This window comes from Aythya ferina, assembly GCF_964211825.1.
Source record: "Aythya ferina genome assembly, chromosome: 1".
NCBI classification, from domain to species: domain Eukaryota; kingdom Metazoa; phylum Chordata; class Aves; order Anseriformes; family Anatidae; genus Aythya; species Aythya ferina.
The window spans coordinates 27,946,599-27,967,157 of record NC_140296.1 but is presented as its reverse complement, the minus strand read 5'-3'; the positions used below and the strand labels follow the sequence as shown (position 1 = coordinate 27,967,157).

Below are 20,559 nucleotides of genomic sequence, written 5' to 3'. Positions count from 1 at the left end.
AGCAGGGCACAGGCTATCTAATCCATTGAAATCATAGTTATTTTTTCCTTTAAGAGCTAGAAAGAGAGCTTTATTTCTCAAGAAGGGAAGATGATTTAACTAGAACAGTTACAGGTGACTTCCTCCATCGCAATCAGTACATTTCTGAGCTCACAGTAATTGCTTTAAGGGTGTATTTTGTTCGATTTTCCCGAAGACATTTGTATTACTGTAGAAAAAAAAAAACTGGGTATTTTTCAATTTGTAATTCTAGTCTAGTGGCAAAATGTTAAACAATTTCATACCGAGGTGTATATTCTATTTTCAGCCCTTCAACACTTGGACTGTAATGACTTAGTTCCCCCACAGCAGTTTGCTGAGGGAATGTGTTTATTCCTCCAGGGACTGAGCATATATATGCCTGGGACACTGTCGGTCTGTGGCAATTTAAGAAGTTGCTGTTTGCAAGATAAGGTGCTGTGGATCATGCAAATATTCCTAGTTTACCCCAAAGTGAGATAAAATTCCTTCAATTAAACTGCCTTCCTTTGGGTTTAAGCTACGTGCTTTATTTAACAATTGGAGCAACCCAAGAGAACTTCTTCTGCTGATGGCAGTGGGTCAGAGAAATAGTGAAAACTTATTAAGCCACCATAACTCAGTTGTGTTTAATCAGGTGCCCAAAACCAGGTGCCCCTGCTCCACACCTGTGAGATTCTACCCTGCTGAAGAAGGCAGTGGCAGTGAAAATGCAGAAGGCATCCTCAGATCTATCCGGACACGGAGTGGATGGCTCCAGCAGTTCTGGAGGTGTGGATGTTCAGCTTACTCATGTACACAAGTAAAGGTAAATGCTGTCAATTCAGAATTTTCCTTTCCGGATCCTAACAAAGGTTTCTGTTTACTCCGTAGAACTTTAAAGTATTTTACAGCTGCCATTACGTTCCGTAATCCCTCCTCCATCATTTTCCACTTGAATCAACCATGTACCAAGCACTAGCAACATGATTTGGCAGCAGTTTCCCAAGAAGTCAGCGAACACACTGGATTCTCATACCTAAAATATTAAATCTCCAAAGTAGACTGCAGAGAATTATTCAGTCTTAGTCTTCCTTGAAAGAGACATGGGCCTCAGACTCACTGTTGTGTCACTGGGGTTTCATAAATCATTGCTCATCTACTGAGCTGCTGTAGCTGTCCTCACACAGGCACACATAGCTTAAATCTCTTCTCTTGTGGACTGAACTGAAATCCACTCATTTTAGGAGCACACACTTCATCACTTGCTGCCAAATCGCTGGGTGCACGGCGGCATGGTGATCAATTCTGACTCACTCAGGAGTTTGAGCCCTTAATTCTTTGTGATCAAGAATGATCCCAGCAGCATTTTGCAAGAACAGGGACGTTTTTACTGGAGTCCCATGAAAGGAGAGTGTGTAGCTACTTTCTTGAAAATTTTCCTTTGCATTATCAACTGAGTATAATTTTCTTTTTTTATGGTTTTGGGTGAAGTTCCTGTCTAATGTTAAACAGCTGCTTTGTTACATTCAAGTGATGGATGGAGTTATTCCTGCTGAGATGCAATTTCTTAAACACTTTGGCATCTTAATGAATGAAAGATGCTCTCCACTGAAGGTAAAATCACTTAGATCACCTCAGAACTGAGCTCTGAACATATGACTATGCTGAAGCCTGGGAGCCCAAGTGCTGAGCCACTGAAATATTTGGGGTGGGAAGGAGGAATTCCACCATTAGCTAAAATAATATTTGTGTTCTTTTTCTTTTTCTTTTTTTTTTTTTTTAATTATGTTTCTGAAATATGCCTTCAGAAATGTGTAGTGCCTTTAGAGAGGCAGTAGAGAGTGTGGGGTGGAGCAGCTCATGGAAAAACACAGCCTGTGATTTCTTCTTGCAGCCCACAGCTAAAAGGAAGGGATGCTGTTGGTCCTGTACCCCCAACACACAACCACAGCAGTGTTAGCAATCCCCATTCCTTGGATTTTTGGGCAGGGACAGCTTTAACTGTGACTCTTTCTGAGTGGCTGCTACAGGGCTGGGGAATGCTGCACTGCTGCTTCCCTCTTGGCAGGTTATTCCACCCTTTATCCTACCTTCTTTTTAAGATTAGCTTTCTGGAAATAAATAATTCTTAAAGCCAGGACGTGAATTAAAATCTGCATGGACCAAATGCACCCTTAGCTGTCTACACAATAGCCCCTGAGATAACTGTTCACGGCTGATGACAGGTGATTCCCACAGGTGTTGTACCGTTTAGCCTCAGTCCCAGGGTGGAAGGTTGAGCAAAGCCTGTTCAGCTATGGCATTTTGTTGCTCTTGAACAAATCTTGCCCTTCCACAGGTGTCCTACAACTCAGGTTTCTCTAAAACACAGGCTTCAGCTGTGTGGTTTTTAACAGAAAAGAACCCCAAAGAGACATCTGCTTCCTCCATCTGGGGCCATCCTCATGCTCATGTAGAGGGGAGCCCCTCCACTTTGACCGTATCAACAGAAATGCATAAAAGCAGAAGCAGAAAGAGCACTTTTACACTGCATTCACCAACACATTAAAAAAATAAAAATAAAAAAGTCCATCAGGACCAGTTATGGGCTTGTTCCATTGCATGTCACAAAACAATTGTCTCTGTGCATGCCGGTGCTTTTAGAGCTGACACTGCTGTTGACTTACAAGCTGTGTTCATGACGTCTGCCCATTGAGTACAGATTTCCATAAGTACAGCACCACGGTGAACAAATCAAACATACACTCACACCACAACCAGAGAACTGCTGTAGGAAGCACGTCCACCTGAGCCTCTCACATCCCTGCCCGTGTCTCATTATCATAAAGTGAAAATACCAGCATAACGTCACCAGGTTTTCTGTGAACTTAATCACAATGGCTTGGCAAGCATCTTTGTGTTGGTGTGGTACTGACACGTTGCTGTTATACAAAAAGTGGCGAAAGAGGAGTCTCCCCAAGCTGGGGAACGCTGAGCTGGTGTTCAGTAGCTCAGTTCCTCGTTCTGCCAGAGACTTGCACTGTGGCCTTGGCTCGGTTTGGATGTATTGGATATGTGTGGATATACTCAGACCACCTGCTTTAGCACCAAAGATAGATACAGATGCTTTCTCATCCAGGTTCAGGAGAGATCTTGGGGCCATATCCAGGCTGCCTTTTATACGTGCTCATATTGCTATCACAGCTACACCTTGGCCGGTCTCACACTGCCCCAAGAAGCTTTCTGGTGGCCATCTAAGTTCCTGTCGCAGTCCACATGCCACGCAAGGCAGTCTGAATACAGCCCTTCATCTTTTGTGCCTCAGCCCCTTCATCTTTAATGCAGGGACAGTAACAGCAAGGCTACGGAGGTGTTCTGGTCCCAGGAAAGAGGACAGCACGGCTACTGTAACAGGCAAAGATGTGCTATGCTGCAATAACATAAGGGGACCTGGTTTTAGAGGAGCTCGTCATCTGCAAGGGCTTACTGCAGAGCTTGACACTACAAAGAGAAAATCCAAGAGTTAAAAAAGAGATAGAGAAGTGAGCAAGAGTGCACCCTGGCATCTGTAGCAGCAATTTTACATCGAATGTGCTGTATTCCAGCTCAGCTATTTCCAGATGGCACTGGAATGTATTTTACAATTTCCTCTTGCAGTTGACTACTAACATACATACCTATAGTACAACAAAGATACACACAAGGGTGAGTTATTGCCTTTTCTTCATTGTACACCCTTTCCCAAACATCTGGAGCTTAATTTCTGTGGCATTTAGTCTTCCTCAGAAGAGTATCTCTGCCTGGAAACACAGTATATGCAGCAGCTACAAAAGATAAGGAGAAAGAGCACGGTATGGCTGATAATGAGCACACCAACAGCAAAAATGTACAGGGTTTTGTCACAGTAATCCTGAGGCTGGTGGAAAGGTGGGATGAAATTTGGCAGGTACACGGAGAAAACCCAGTAGTTCCCAAGAATGAACCAGAGGAAGAGGAAGAGGCTGAGGGTCAGGTGGATGTAGTATTTGTGAGCGTTCTGCCTCCAGGGATATTCGTCGTCGTCGTCATCATCAATCACAACAGACTTGGAAAGCAGCTGCCTCATCCTGGTGGAGTCGTACAGCAGAAGGGTCACCTGGAGACATTGGGGGAGAAAAGGCAGGAAGTAAATTGGGTGGGGAGAGTCTGAATACCTCCTGACCACTGCCAGCTTTTTGGGCAAATTAAAATTGAGCCCGGGAAAATGGTGTAAGAGGAATCAGAGCAGCCACAAATGGGGCAGATTCTGCTGGAAAATAAGTTTTTGCATACAGTTGATTCACCAGTGAGATTTAGGGCAGACATGGGAAAAAAACTTGCCAATGGTGAGGACAGAAAGGCATGGGAACAGATTACATGGGGAAATGGCAGCAGCTCTCTCACTGGAGATTTTAAAGAACAGATCAGAGTAACTGCTAAATTTGTTGAGGAGAGTAGTTCCTGCCTTGTAGTGGGTGGATTTGTCTCTCCTAGTTCCATGTAGCATTGCCATATAGGTTAGTCGGGTGGGCATCCTGGGAACGGGATTCTCTTGCTCTTCCCTGTCAAACTGACTGCTCCATGCAGCTTGTTAGCTTCGAGGTGAGCTCAGGACACAGGCTGGTGCCTGTGCTCAAGCCTCATCATGCTCAGTGATGGAAACGGGGTTAATTAGTGGATGAGCTTCAGTTTGGAGGAAGTCAGAAAGCCCTCCCAGCTGGATTTATAGATCTCAGCTGTATCTGACAAGTTTTGGAAAAGTGCATTTAAATCCTACATTCATTGCCTTGCCAAGCTGCGATTGAAGCACGTTCTGGCTGTTGCTCACATTATTAATAACTGCAGAATATCTGCTTATGGAGCACCTCCACATGAATTCAGCAGGGCTCTCCAGGCACTGTAGGATGGTTCGATTGCCTTGGTGAACACCTACAGGTCACCACTGCCTTTAAAAGATTGGAGGTCCTAAAGAAACGGATGAGAAACCTACAGATCTGCCCAGATCCTGACAACCAGAATGACTTTTAGGTCTCTGATTTCAAGCTAGCCCAACGTACTGCTCAGGCACTGCTCCCATCACCCAGGACCAGTCAGTGCAGAGTTTAACAGGGTAGAATTTAGGCAGTGGAATTTAGCTGGAGATGAAGCGCTATGAGATGACACGAGTTAGGCAAATCAAATTCCGACCAGATATATCACCAGGCTGCAAAATACGCAGTCCTGCTGTCAGCTGAAACCAAATTCAAGCCATCGTTTGATGTCAGCAGGAATTATTAACCGACCCACTCATTTTGGTTGAGAAAAACTGGATTCGAATCAGCAATAGCTAGGAAATCGTCAACGTTTTTGATGAATGCTTCAATTCATTAGCCTGAAAATTTCCTTTCAACTCTGATCTAATCTTTTCTAAACCATTATTAAATGAATCTTTGATTATACAAATAGGCCCGATGCTGTGATTGAATGACTAAGCATTTGCCAGGCGAACTCACAGCGTAGCAAATCCATACAGCCAGATTAAGCACTTTCTTTGTTCCCCATTTACTTATTTACTGACCAGAGGTCCTCGCAGTGATGATTCATTTCCCAGTGATGTGCTACAGTGTGGTTACCACTGCGAAAAGAGCGCAGGGGATGTAGAGACCTGCAGGGGAATATTCTTTCCCCCTTCTTTCAATCCTGGCAAAAGAAAATGAGCTAGAAACATTATCAAAGGGGCCATCCTTTGCCCTGGAGCTTATGCAGAGCTGAAGCTTTGTTATAGTGCCCAGGGTGTGACACAGATATGGGGGTACCTGGACTTGTCAAGCTGCCAGGCTCTGGCTCAGCAAAGATAAAAGTATAGTCTACTAGAAAATGGGGAGCAGTGGTTAGAAAATACTGTGCCTAAATTAATAAAGCCTGCTTTTTTCCTCAAGGAAACAGGACCCCGTTTGCCACAGCCAGCCACGTTCTGCAGGCATTTCCACCAGCAGGGATGGTAGCACAGATGCTGTGATGCAGGAGAAAGTCACACCACGCTGTGTGGGACAACGCTGAAGAAAACTCATTAGCATCTCACTTGCCTGATGGGAGCTTTAAGTGATGGAACAGGCACGGTTCAATCCAGGGAGCTGCCTTCAGAGCTGCGTGCACGTAGCTGTCTGGAGCCATCATTATGTCTTAACTAGCAAGTCAAAGTCTAGTCACACAAGATATTTCTCACACATACGAGGCACATTACCTTTAAGCTGCCAATCACGCCACCCACCAGCAGATATAATGGAATTAGTGGCTGAACTGGGCAGTCTTCCAAAAACTTCATTCCTGAACGGCAAAAATTAATAGCGTTTGTTATCTCGAGTGATCAAATAGTGCAACGAGCTATGCAGTGGAAATTAAAGGTGCTGCAAGAGGAGCACAGTTAATCCGAGCCAGGTATGCTGCTCCTTAGCATCAGCCACCTCATTTTTGTTGAATGAGCAGTTGACTTTGCTGGGTCAGGGAATTTTCATCGGAAGTAGAAAATTGAAAATTAAAACCATTTGTGAAAAAAAAAAAAAAATGAATTCTGATAAGCTTCTCCCAGGTCTTTCCTGCTCATTAGCTCCACGCGTGAGGCATGTTCCCAAGTCAGATGCCTCAAAGCTTGGGTGCCAGCACATGTGGGAGCTCCTGGAGCCATTTTAGCCTCCCCACCAGCTCATGGGGAACCAGAGAAGCTCAAGTTTCCAGGCTGTTTGGGTTGCTGGAGGCTAAAAGCGCTGGTTGTTATGGAGCCAGGGATCCTGGCAACCCTCAGATCTACTGCTAGAAAGCTGAGTAGGATTTAGGGAAGGGAATATATGGCAGTGCAAGGATGATGTTGGCATTAGACACTGAAGCTTGTGATACAGGTCTGTGGCAGTGAGACTCATCTGTCCAAATTTAGATGTCTGCAATGCAGGCATCTATATCTGAACTAGTTTCCTAGACTCTTTATAGTCAATAGGGAGAAATAGACACTTCGAAAATTCAATTCCTCTCGTCCTAAGATAGGCGTTTAAAATAGGTCAGATGAATTGTGCCCTGAAAGTGCCTCTTTCTCTCTATAACTATACAAGGAATCTAGACAGCCAGCTGTAAATACCTAAAGTTAGCAGGGATGAATCATTTGCCCAAGTCTCCTACCCACTGGCATCTTTAGTCAATTTTAAACTCTTCATTACACTATAATTTTGTTGTCATTGATCCCATATTTCAGGACTTCTGCTGATCAGCTGCAGAGGCCAGAAGAGATTTTCTGTTTTCTTCTTGGTGCATAACTTGTTTTCTAGGAGCATTTTTGACTTCCCTCTCAACAACTGGGGTTCTCTAGATGCAGGACACTGAAAGCAACATGCTGCTCTCAGTGCTAAACGTCTCTTAGGTAGAACATCTTGCCTCTATGTTCAGAACTACACCAAAAAAGACACAGGATAAGGAAAGAGGTACCAGTGCTTTCTGGTTTTGTTTGTTTTTCCTGCTTCTATAGCTGTGGTCTTCTTCAGCTTTTCAATTTGCCCACCAAATCCACTCCTGTTGCTGGTCCAGAATATTGCTGATGCTCTGAACCCCTCCCACACATTTTTCATAGCATAATATAGGTGTCCTGCATTGTGGTTGCTTGCTAATTTTAGGTTAGTTGTAGGATGCAGTGATCTGCCGTGTCTCTGGGCTGAGTCCAGTGGATTCTCCTAGACTAAACATTTATACCAGTCTTCTTGAAATTCAAAAGGGTTGGACTTGGCTGGATTTGGCCTCTCTCCCTTTTTGTCTGCTATTCCCAAAGCTGCAATTTTTTGTCCATTTTGCCACTATCTAACACTGAGGCCTGCTCAGACTTTCAAATGTAAAGAGGTGGGCAGCAGGGACATCACTGAAAATTATATCTTTTTCAGAAAGCAGCTGCCAGTGTTTCCAGAGTCCTTGGCCCTGCAATAGCCTGCCTCAAAAGCAGCTGGTCAGGGAGCTCGAGGAATATATTTCAGTTTAGGAACCCAGGCAATTGTTATTTCCAGTGTATTTCCAGTGTATTACTGAGATTTTGATTTGAGGGGAAAAAAAAAAAAAAAAAGGAAGAAAGAAATCAAGAAAACATGCCAATATTTTTATTGGAGCTAAGATTCTCTTTCCCAGACCAATCTGTTATGGGGTCCTTTCATATATGTAGCATGACAGCAGTCAGTCTTGGGAACAATTTAAATGACAGGAGAATATTCCAGACAGATATGACAGGAAAAGAGGAGGTGAAAGGAAGTAATGCAGTTGTAACTTCAGAAATGCAGCACTGTGGGTGATAAGGAAATATGGACCTAGTGTTGGCAGATGGGCAGTGCTGCATGTTACAGTGAAATCTGGGTGCATGTGTCTTGTGCTAAGCAGTTCACACACAGCATATGCGTGATTTATTTGGGAACACCAAAATGAGCAGGAGCTCGTTTCGGCTCTTAATGATGGGGTAGATGGACCATGGGAGATCAAAGCTCTGCTTTCAGTCGAGTGCTCCCTGCAACCTGTCCTGGCTCCAAGCATTGGCCTCATTTTAATTGCTTTACTCTTCCCAGGCAGCTGAAAATCACTGAAATGCACCTCGATGCACCTCGTACCAAAGGAGGTTGGCTTCGTGGCACCGAGGGACATAGTTTAGTGATGGCACTCTGTAGGTCAAGTTGACAGTTTGACTTGAAGGCCTTGAAGGTCTTTTCCAGCCCAAATGATTCTATGATTCTCAGGTAAGATCAATCTGATGTCTGCTGCCTGCTCCCCACCTTCTCACCAGGCCTTTTTCTCTTGTTCCTAGGGGATGGCTGCAGCCACCATCGCGTAGCCCAGCCCTCTGGCAGGCCTGGTCTGGGGGCCTTACCCTAGGATCTAGGTGCTGCAGAGGATTTATTGCAAAGTGAGTACCTTGGGCACCATTTTATCAGAAAACGTATCAGCAATTCAGGGGAAACTCACAGAATCCCTGCAGTGGCTGCAGGAATGAAATGCAAGGAAAGGTTATGTTAACAACAGCCACTAAAGATCAAGACTGGCTAAACACAGTACAGAGTATCAGAGCAGTCTTCAGACAACTATTGGGAGCACTTGAGGGTTGAGGAATTATTTAATTTGGTATAGACACTAGCACAAGGAGTAGTACTGTGTTAAATTTGAACAGGGGAAGACTTCGACTGGCTACTGAGACAATGATGTCATCAGCCTTCAGATCTGATTTAGCTGCCCCTGGGGAACACTGCTCATAAAGACAGCCTGGACAATGCACAGGATTGTGTTATTGGGAGCAATCTTTCACTGTCCAGAAAACTAGAAAAAATCTCCAAAAAACTAAAGTCTAGGAGGTCCTTCCATCGCTGTCATTATTATTGGAGTGTTTAATGAAAAATGTATCAGCCCTACCAGTAGAAGTTAGAAATTTGCTGAACAAGCCATGGCTCAAATGATGTCACAAGTCTGGAGCTTGGAAAATGTTGTGACTCCTTTTCATGTGTCATGACTTACACTGTGATTTACAGTACTCCTAAAATTGTAAAATGTATGTTATTCGTGTATAATTATTACCAGAGCTACCAGTTATTCATCTCCATTTTTTAACTAATATTATTATAATTTATTTGTTAACGTCTGAAAATATCTCACAGTTTTCCTCTGCAGAATGCAAGAGCCAAAATGACTGGTGACACATCAGCAAGTTATTCTCTGAGATCATGGTAACAGACTGTTATAAAAAAAAAAAAAAAAAATCAGAGGCTTTTGCTCAGATAATAAATATCTGCATTTTCCTTGACATTTAGTTTTCCTAAAAATGCCTTTGCAGATATATAGCTGCTGGAAACCAACATCCTCTGACAACACCATATTACGGTGACATTATCTCTTAATTTCAGTAAGTCTTCAGTAAGTCTTAATTTCAGAAAAAAAAAAGGGATCTGTATCTGATGGAGGAGATACCCACAGCTCCAGGCTAGTGTCTTAATTTACGCTTTCCACTTCTCTCTGATCTTAAAGATCTAATGAAATATTCCTAAGAAATGATATTTAAAAGTGGTCAGATTCCAGCCACGTATTCATTTCCAGGAGGCTAGCTGTCAACATGCATGCAAGCTGTACTGCACTTGAAATTTTACCTTCCCACCCCTATTCCACAGCTCAGGCACATTCAGCCTAGGGAAAAGCTAAAGCTGAAATCCTCTTATGGGATAAATAGCAATTTTAAGTCATGGCTAAGCAGAAGAGCCTATGTGTTGAGATGTAACAGTTCAGCCCATCTCCCTAGCTCCTAATTGCTTCTTAATCCCTAATTAGAACTCCCTAATTCTTAATTAGGACACCCAAATCAGAGTCCTGCCACAGCCATCAGTGGTATTCAGAAGGCCCCAGCTGAAGGGAGCAGTGCCAGCCTGTAGCTGAACACATTTTTACAGTTCTGGCCAAATTCTAGATGCCTACATTTAGGCTGGTTGTCCAGCTCCCTTGAAAGCCATCTCCTCCCAGTGCAGACATCTGAAGGAGGCTGTGGGACTTTGGCTGCCCAAAATGCCCATCTCTCTTAACTGGCTGCAGGGGAAACAGGCAGCGCTGAGCTTGGCTAAAGATGCGTACAGTCCAGAGCCAGGTGGGATGCATCCTGCCCACAGCATCTGCATGCAGAGCTCGTTTGTGCCAGGCCATCGTTAATAATGAGGCAGAAGGTGGGCAGGTTCTCAAGGACACCGAGCTGGAATGGTTGGTAGGGATTTTGAGGACAAGACTTACAATGTAAAGTGACCTGGATACTCTGGAAAAAGACATCCAAAATCTATGAGATGACACCTGATAAAGTCAAGCACTACGTCTGGGAGAGGAAACTGAAATGTAAGTAAAAAAAAAAAATTGAGGAATGTCTGATAGGGAGCAGCACTGCCAAAAAACATCTGGGCTTGCAACGCACCATAAACTACAGCAGAGCCAACGAGTTGGTACGGAGAGCATCCTTCATTCTGAGGTGCATTTACAGGAATCCTGCAGGTTAAGCAGAGGAGGAAATTATCCTGCACCGCTCGTTCCTCAGGTCTCAGCTGAGCCTTGTGTTCTGTCATATTTTTTTTTTGAGGGGGAAAAAAGTAAGTTCCAGAGGCCAAAGGAGGGAGGCAAAAGAGCAAAAGAGCTCTAGAAAAAAAGTGGCCTGTGAGGTCAGGCTGAAAGAATCGGGTTTTTGAGATCTCTTGGGAAAAGAGAGATGGAGTGGGGTTGTAACAGGAACCTTCAAGTACTTCAAAGCTTCTCGTGGGTAGGACAGCAGCCAATCTATCTTTGTGATCACGGGGCGTAGGACAGGCTGTAATCTGTTTCATTTGCCATGGGGAAGATTTAGATTGGATGGGGGGGGGGAATATTTTGTCTGTGAGAGCAATAAAAGGCTGAAATAATCTCCTTGAGAAGCTAGGGAATTTCCTTGAGTAAGGACAAGTCTGATGTCTGCTGGGGTGCCCTGAGCCTGTCTGAAAGGGGAGGGAGCTTCTGCCTCCACCGACGTGTCTCAAGTGTGGGTCACAGCCCCTGGGGAGGAGGTAGAAGGCCCAAAGGAAGCAGCGAAGGGTTAGCAAATACATTATTTTAAAATCTGTATTAATGATAAGGAAAAACTGCTGCTCAGGGAAGGAAAGAGCCTCACACGGTTTAACAAAGTATAAAATTATGCAAGTCAAAGTCTTGTTCTTTCCTTTCTTAAATAGTTGATTTTTAATGCTGCTTGCAAATCCAGCCTTCAGGTGGCTATAAAGAGACAGATGAGCCAAAAAACAGGTCGAGCTTTCAAAAAGGCGGAGAAATAGCAGCCTAGATGATCTTTTCCTCCCTTCCAGCCCTATGCTTCTAGGATTTTTGTGGCTCAGATCCTGATTAATGAAATCTTCTCGTGTCTCGGATGCTGAGCTTCCTCCCACAGACCGAGCCCAACCACCCCCAGCCCCTTGCCAGCTGCTGGTAGCCTAAGCAGCAACTGAGCTGAAGTAAATACACTGCTATCAAAGTGAATTAAAACAGGGCTGAGGCTCAGAGCATGTCAGCAACTTCACAGAATCACAGAATCACAGAATTTCTAGGTTGGAAGAGACCTCAAGATCATCGAGGCCAACCTCTGACCTAACACTAACAGTCCCCACTAAACCATATCCCTAAGCTCTACATCTAAATGTCTTTTAAAGACTTCCAGGGATGGTGACTCCACCACTTCCCTGGGCAGCCTGTTCCAATGCCTAACAAACCTTTCAGTAAAGAAGTTCTTCCTAACATCTAACCTAAAACTCCCCTGGCGTCTCTTTTCATGGTGAAAAGAGAGCACGGAGTGGTTCAGGTTGGAGGGGGCCTCTGGAGATCACCTGGCCCAGCCCAGTGATGGGAAGTGTTTCAGATGCCCCTGAAATAAGCCATGTGCAGCCAGAAAATTCAGAGTTATGGGTAAATATAGAGAAACTGAAACCTGGTTAGGTTCCAGCGTGTATCAGTAAGGCCTCCAAATGTCCTGACCCCTGCCCTGTGCTGAGGTGGCTCACACCAGAGATGTATTTGAGACAAACAGGATCAAAATTCAAGAACTGCTTGCTCCCCGCCATACAGCGTGGGCTGTGCTTCTCTGTCTGAAGCTTAAATACCAACACACGGGGCTAACAGTTGGGAACTTTAAGGTCGCCTACTCATTTCTCCCACAGGATAACGTGCTTCACAGCGTCAGGAAATTCATATTGTTACATTGCTGTAACAGTCGACTTACCTGTGAAAGTCATGGACAACGGCAAGGCAAGGAAAGCAAGGAGCCCGAATATAAAGCACGCTGTGAATGGAAAAAAAGAAAGAAAATACAGTGTTATTGGGGCTGGTTGAAGTTTAAAGATCAGAAGTGCCATCCAGTGCTTTCTGGATGCTGCTTATCCATAAAGATGTGTAGCAAGAAAAGCAGTGCAGTGGGGGGATGCCATGTTTGTTGTGCAGTGAGGCCTCACAGAGGGATGCTCTTGGGGCTGCATGTGAACTCTTCCCTGGAATAAGTGGACCTGAGGTGCTCAGTTACTCCTCAGAGAGCCTCTGGTGTGTCTGAGCCCTGGTACTTCCCCAGCACAGCCTGCTGCTGCAGAGGATGAGTGCTTACCTTTGCAGAAACCCAGAAATAATAGCGTCAATAACAGTGCGAGCGGCCTGTCTTTTACCAGAGCTGTCACCTCTGTGCCTAATCACGAGCACTTCGCAATATTAAAGCGAGCTGCTGCTCCAAAAAATGAGGAGGAAGCATAATGAGGAAGTGCTGTGGTGAGCATCCCTGCAGAGTACTTCTGTGTAAGTAGCTGCCCAAGGAGGCAAAAGAGCAGGACGTGGAGGTAGGCACAGATTGCACAGGGGCTGAGGAAAATAAAAAAAAAGAGTAGGATGTCTCCTTGGAAGCTTATGAAAAAAATCCCAGCTCGTGGCCCAGAACTGCAGCCTCTGCAAAACAATTTCTCCTCCTGTTACAGGAGGATAAACTGAGGCAGGAGACACAGGGGCACCATCAAAGTTCAGGCATCACCCGTATTTTTGAGGCTTCACCTCCTCCTCCTGTGTGGTGCATGATCTGCCCGCAGGGATGCTGTGGGGAGCTCTGTAAAAGGCTCGCCAGGACCCGCATTTATTTGGGGCTGTGCATCTGGCTCACAGGTGGCCGGGTTTGCGTCTACCCAAAAGCTGGGTTTTGGAGGAGAGAAATGGGAGGCAGGGACCGCTCGCTGCTGCTCGGGAGGGAAAGATAATGGCTCATTAATTCCCCTCCCAGAGCAGTCGCCGGGAATGTATTTACTCATTATCTCCCCATTCAGCTCCAGCCTCTCAGGTCTGGAATTGGAGGGGCAGATGCGTAGTCTGGGAAGGTTTCCAGCTCCGTGCTCACCAGCGTGAGACGCAATTGCCTACACAACTGGCAGGGCTCTGCGTGGCTCTGAGCGCTGCTAGCAGCATGGAAAAGCGTTTCCCCCAAAATGTGAGCGTGGAGGGGCGGTTCGCAGAAACGCTCCTCAGGCAGGACACACGCGTGCTTTGCCTGGATTTGCCTGGCTTGTGCTGCCCCAGCCTGGTCTGAAGACAAATTGCTCAGGAAAATGATATTTGCTGCGAGGGCAGCCCAGCTCTGCAGAGAGGGAGCTGCTCTCTGCGTGGTTTCACACATGATGGCTTCAACTTGGGGGTACCACCACTGGGCAGAGACACCCCTAGACCTATTCTGAGAAAAAGTAGCAAGAAAAAAATAAAATAATAAAACTAGTAGTCTCTAAAACCACAGGCAGGTGAGGGAAATACTCCAAGGCATGGCTCAGAAGAATATCTGCTCCGAGGAGCTGGTGTCAGGGCATCAGGCAGAGCGTCACCGCTGGGCACCTCTTTGGTGTTTGACATGAGCAAGGTCCTGCTTTGGGAGGCATCAGTGAGCCAAGTCCCAGTGTGCAGTCACAGCAGGGAAAGAGGAGAGGAGATAGCTTTATATCTTGCACATTCCTTGAAATCTGTGGGTAGGAAAAGCAGCAGGGTGGGTGCAGCCCCTGCCTCCTGCCCAGCAGGACATTTCGCTGCCATAAACCCCCTGTTCAGTGGAGCTTTCAGCCTCCTGCCAGAGCTCCCCACACTCTTCCACTGCAAGGAGTAAATGAACTTCCAATCACCACTGACACCATGGCTGTGTCATGCTCTCTCTTCCGTTCTGGAGTGATTTATGGGTGTAAATCCTAACCTACCCACTTCTTCGATGGCACACTGATATGGCAGTGGGCAGCCTACCCAGTAGAGTGTGTGACAAGCTCCCTGACACCAAACACAGGAATAAATGGGGTGTTGGGTCCTTTAGCTATCACTCTCAAATGCTGTTTGTTCTGTGGCCTGCCAGGTTTTTGCCACGAGTCTATGTCCTGATAAAAAAGGAATTATTATTATTATTATTTATTTATTTTTTATGAGCTGCTACCAGCTTCCAACCAAATTTTGCGTTCACCCCTGGGTTTGTCTTCATGGGCAAGCTGAGGAGCAGAAGCCTGGGTGTGAATTCACATTACTCCCTTCTGACACCCAAATTCGGGTGCTGGGACCTGGGACGGATCATGCCTTGGGGCAGATGCACATGACAGTGTGGGTGCAGCCTTGGAGATGACTGGAAATCAGCAGGAAGCTGGCAGCGTACCAGCATGTGTATGTGTAGCAGGTGTCTTCATCCCCAATTTATTCCTTCATGGTATCTGCAGGAATCCCCTACAGTACCGAGAGGGGCTTGGGGAGGACTCCAGCCCCAGTACAAAGCCACCATGGGGAGCAGAGAGCTGTGACAGAGCTGACTTGCAAACCAAATCCAGCCTCAGAGATGCAGCTGTTTGCTGTGTGCCATCACCGTCTGCTTAGCAAAGCTTGTGCTGCTGTGAAATAGCACCTGGGCACCCAGGTAAGCAATGTCAGCACCACGACACCTAGAAATTAAGTTGCTGGCTCCAGCACTGACACCAGCAGTGCTTCTCTCACCTGCAGTGGTGTAGAAGAAGGAGGTGCTGATAACCTGGGACCTTCAAGCTGTTGGGGAGGGTTGTAGGTACTTTGGGGGTTAGGCAATGCTGCAGAACAGCTTGCCTGAGTGTTATGGCAGGTCTCTAGCTACTGAAGTAGAGCCATGTCACATTTTCAGTCCTTTATTTGGACCCTTGTGATTAATTTCCAGATGTACTTTTTAAACACAATACAGGCATTGCATAAAGAGCCATCGGTTTGCTTTGCGATAGACCCAGCATAGTGAATTAGCCTTTTATTTTTTTTTCCTTTCGGTCAGTTAATTAAAGCTGCCCTGATGTTCTGAACTTAAATTGCTGTGCCAACAATGAAAAGAATTTAAATGATGCTGCACAAGTAGGTTGTCTCTTCAGAGTCGTTTAAATACCAGGAGACCATAGGTACAATATGGGGCTGTGCTGAAAGGCAGTCTGAAAAATATACCCAGGATGATGAGAAAATGTGAAATTGAGCACCAGTGCACTTCAGAAGGGCTTGCATTTTAATGAACAGAAAATCAATTTGGGATGCACTGGCTGATCCATTGCTAAAGCTGGGCTGATTTCAAACTTAAACGTAAAGAAAAGCTAAAGATGATGGATTTCTTGGGAGGGTATTTTCCTCATGCATGGGTGACTGCGTGTATCCAGGAGGGTGCTCCTGATGTAAAGGAGCACAGATGAGATCAGAACTAATCCCATTCTTTCAAAAAACGTTCAGAAAGATTATCTGTTTTCTCAGCCATCCTAAAAGCCCCAGTGGCAATATAATACCAGGAGGGAGCAGTAACCCTGGGTGCTCCTTCAGTGCCAAACCCAAGAGCAGCCCCAGCTGCTTTCCTGAATTTTGCTTTTCCCAGAGCCAGTCACACTGAAATGCATTTGGGAGTCTTCGCTGAAGCTGTTTTGTCTGAAGGCCTGCAAGACAGCCAGGAGCTATGAGGTTTAATCCCTGTAAAAGTTCATTCTGAACTTGGAGAGCTGTGCAAGTGAAGCCAAGGCATTAATACAGAAGCCCCCGAGGTAACAGCCACGGGCTGACAAGTGCAGTTGTTTGCGTGGGTGAAGCATCGATTATGGGGAGTGGTGGAGTATATTAAGGAGTTTTCTTCCCCACATACTTGAGTGGAATTAGAAGTTGTTACTACCAAAAACTGAAAGTGAAAGGCATTTGTGATTCAGAGTAAAAAGGAGATACAGTCAGTGGGAGTAAGTTGCTTTAAAATCCTTGCATTTTAACCTCCTGCCGAATCTACTTTAATCCAAATAATACAGCTCAGGTGGGTGTTTTAGAGATACAACTGCTAGTGGGTGCTCTATCAGCACCCAAAATTGTCCAGAAAAGAAAGCAGAAGGGGAGAAAGAAAAGGAAACTTCAGGTGGGACTTGGTATTACCTTAATTTCATTACATATCTCTATATATTAGCTACAGGTCTGTTTAAATGCAGAGGGAGGTTTCTCCCATAGCTGCCTTACCATTGCTGGCAATTTTGGAGATGCACCGGTGACAAGCTTTCTCCAGGCCGGCCGGCATCGTGAAGCACCTTTTGGGGTGTCTGTGGGGATACAGAAACAAACACAGTTATGAAAATCACAAGCAGTGTCTTCAGCTGACTCAACATCTTAGCCCAGAGGGGCTCACACACTTCAGCAGGCTTTCACTACCCCAAAAACCCACAAAGCCATGTGGGGGGGTCCCCAGAGCCCTGCTTTTGATTGGGGTGGAGGCAGCACAAAGTTTATTTGACTCTGTGAGAAAGCCCAGCGAAACAGGTACAGTTTGCTACACGACACAAAGCTCTGTGAAGATTATTTGGTGAGCAAAAGCGAATTCAGGGAAGAAAAGGAAGAGGGAGAGCGGGGAGAAAACAGTTTTCAGATCAAGGAAGGTTCTGAAGAGGAACGTGGAATAGAAACTGCAAGCCCCAGGGAGCCCAGAACAAGATGCCTTTGATTAAAAAGTAGCTGGATTAGAAAGCTGCTCTTTGTGACAGAGAATTTTTATGAGGTGGTGTGAGGGATGAGCAACCAGCTAGGCATTCAAGGCCGGGGCATAAGACACCACTAGACAGTTCAATAGCATCCTGTGTCTGTGGGAGTGTTGGTGGGAGTTCAGAAAGCTCCCTCACACACACATGCCCATGCTCCAAGCCTCTAAGACACCACAGGTCCATCGCCAGCACCAGTGGCATGAATAGGTGGAGAGAAACAAAGCTGGGTGCAGGAGAAAGATTGACCAGAAAGGGGCACGTGTGGTGATGGCACAGGAAAGAAGAGCCATCCCAAATCATGCCAAATCTCCCTGTGGTCTGCAGGACCGACCAGACCAGAGGTCTTCTCCTTCAAGCCCCGGGGCCTGTGAGTTTCAGCGGCCCAGGACCCTATGCTACCGTGGGGAATGGGATGGGGCCTGCTCCCTGCCCATTGCCAACTTTATTTCCTATCACATCAGCTGTAGCTACCGTAATTAGCCTCCCAAATCTCGGTGGGCATCACAGTGAGTACTGAACAAATTTGGGGAGCACATATCCCTCATCCAGGCCTTCCTCAGAAGAGCAAGTCCTGGGCCTTTGGACGACAGGTATTGGCAAACGCTTTTGGGGAGGACATGAGCTCTGTTACATGCTCAGGGAAAACTGGAAGGATAAAGGGAAACTGGTAGCTTTCACAGCCAAATTTCACCTTAATTTGAAGCCTTAAAACATTAGGTGAAGATTTATTCTTGAAAGTGCACAAGTAGACATTAATTTTGAGTATACTACTGGCTACTGACATAAGTGCTCTAAATTATGCACAGAGATCAATAGGATTTGTCTTTATGCGTATCTTCATGCCTGGAATTACCTTTGTGGCAGTAAGTCTCACGGAAACCCAATAACAAAATGCCACGTTAAAAGTTGGTTGAGCACCAAATTGCCATGAGCAGATCCGTGTCTGGATAGGAATGCTGTATGTCCATAACCAGAGGGTAAAAGGTATGTTTTGTCTAAATTTGCTGGTTTTTTTACATTACATGGGGAAAAAAAATGGTGAAGACAAACCGAAGGAGGGCTCGGTGTGTGTGAGCATGTCCCCACCTAGTGATGGAGCCCCGAAATGACGGTGAGCCAGAGCCCTGGCATGCAGTTGTGCCAGGTAAAACTGGGTAAAATCGTGGTGGTTACACAGAAATCCTGCTCACACAAGGGCACAATGCACATAACCACTAGGAGGTGGTGTCAACTCATTCCTCAGACCCTGGGTTTGACTCCTACAAGACTGACAAATCCCTCGAAAAAGCCGGTGTTTGCTGGATAAATGCATTTTGCCCCTTCACCCCAGCTTGTCAGTGAATCTGCAGTAGCTACCGTGAGTGTTAAAGTTAATATTTTATTTAATATTGAAATATTTTCCTATTTGTCGGTGCACGAGGGTGCTGGAAGTGCAATTCAGCTGGCAGGCAGCTCAGGAACAGTTTTGCCGTTGTTGAAAACTATCCCTGCCAAAGCTGAAACGATGGCTGGAGAGTTAGAAAAGTCACATACAATGGAAAACTCAGCCAAAAAGGAAAAAATAAAAATAAATTAAAAAAAATAATAATAAAGTGAAACACAGCCAGCTTCTGGAACTTCTCCCAGAAGTTGTTCCCTGGGGTCACTACCACAAGGTGACAGCACTACCCTTGCATTCACAGATGCCAGCGATGTGGGGGACAAGTTGCTGAGCCCCTACATCTCTCCACGTTGCCACTTTTTGGGGTGGCAGGTTGCAACCCAGGGAGCACAGAGCCACGGCACCCCTACGCCTCCTGCAGCCTGTCCCAACACCACTTCTCTGCTCTGTGCCCCCTCTGGAGGTGGCCCTAACGCTATGTCCCACATCACTTCTTTTGTAACTCTGCTCCTTGTCCCCAGCAAGCAGCAGTGATAAGCCTCTGTAGCACGGACCCTCCAGCCTGGTCTTTTCTTTATTTCAGGCAGTTTTGGCTTTGAACTGTTGTGCTGGTCATTATTCTCACCCTAAATATTTAGGTTACGAGGGACAAAAGAAAATGACCACTTCCACACCTGCCCTACAGCACTCAGTCTCTGCTCAAACTTAGCTCTGCCCTCTGCCAGCTTCAGGTGCCCCAGACAGGACTCAGGAGCACAGCAGGCAGATTTGCCAGCACTTCCCAAAACCCCAGCTCCCACCCAAAACTGTCGAAAGGTGCAGGGTCCTGCTGGGACATGGCCAGTGCTCACGGTCCAGCCAGCACCTCCAGGGCAAGGGCTCTTCTCCGAAGGTTGCTAGAGAAAATGTTTTTTCTTTGTTTCCTTAAAAAAATTCGCAGCCAAGTGAATGTTTAGAGAACAATCTGAATTAAGGTAATTCTAAAGTAACTCCAAAGCCAGTTTCCTCCTGACAAACCCCACAGCCCCACACTGGCTTTTACCCCACACACCTTTCCAGAGCATCCTCCACCTTCCCCCTTACCTGCGAGCTCCGCGGGACCCAAACCCCTTCACCGGCACTCCTGGGAGATGGGGCTGGGGAGCCACAAAATCCAGCCTTGGGCAGAAGCCAGGAGGGAGAGCGTGCCGGGACCCTGCCCGCCGGGATGAGGTGTGGCGAGGGCTTTCAGGTGCTTTTCTTCTTCCTCGTCTCCTGTTCGTGCACCTCTTGGCAGCTGGAGGGGCTGCGGGATGAGAGATGCGGGATGTGGGGTGCAGGATGTGGGATGTAGGATGTATGATGAGGGATGTGGGATGCAGGAGATCTTGCTGTTGGAGCCGATCCTCCTTCGTTTCCCCACTCCCACGGCTGGCTGCAGCCACAGCCCACCCGGGCGGCTCCACAGTGTCAGCAGGGGGAAGCAAAGGGCCCCACAGAGCTGTGGCTGTGCCGGAGGAGCAAAGACAATTCCTTCTCAAAATCTCTTACTAAAAAAAAATGAACAACGCTTTACGTCTATAATCAGTAGTGAATATTGAGTCCTTAGTCCATCCTTCATGCAATTTCCCCCCTTCCTCTTGATGCAATTGACAGAGCTCTTTGCATAGCTAGGAAAGCTGG

The 20,559-nt window shown here is 46.1% G+C and overlaps 1 protein-coding gene across 2 annotated transcripts; it reads right to left on the bottom strand.

Moving 5' to 3' along the window:
* Positions 1–3,534: 3,534 nt before the first annotated feature.
* TMEM272 (transmembrane protein 272) lies at positions 3,535–20,383 on the bottom strand. 2 transcript variants are annotated; one of them, XM_084506174.1, is made up of 5 exons: positions 19,981–20,383; positions 17,002–17,081; positions 12,749–12,808; positions 6,221–6,303; positions 3,535–4,114 (listed from the first exon to the last, which is right to left on the bottom strand). In XM_084506174.1, the coding sequence occupies exons 2-5, from the start codon at positions 17,057–17,059 to the stop codon at positions 3,752–3,754; spliced, it is 564 nt and encodes a 187-aa protein (XP_084362300.1). In that variant the 5' UTR covers positions 17,060–17,081; positions 19,981–20,383; the 3' UTR covers positions 3,535–3,751. The 2 variants fall into 2 exon arrangements, with proteins under 2 accessions (XP_084362300.1, XP_084362301.1); XM_084506175.1 differs by lacking the exons at positions 17,002–17,081; positions 19,981–20,383 and adding an exon at positions 13,124–13,200.
* Between the last annotated feature and the right edge of the window lie 176 nt (positions 20,384–20,559).

What these genes read in the sequence shown, in the direction of transcription:
- TMEM272 (XM_084506174.1), bottom strand. Translation starts at nt 17,059, where the DNA reads ATGCCGGCCGGCCTGGAGAAAGCTTGTCACCGGTGCATCTCCAAAATT. An exon ending in CTCCAAAATTGCCAGCAATG is followed by an intron (nt 12,809 to 17,001) that starts GTAAGGCAGCTA and finishes TTCCATTCACAG; the next exon opens with CGTGCTTTATATTCGGGCTC. An exon ending in GTTGTCCATGACTTTCACAG is followed by an intron (nt 6,304 to 12,748) that starts GTAAGTCGACTG and finishes TTTGCCGTTCAG; the next exon opens with GAATGAAGTTTTTGGAAGAC.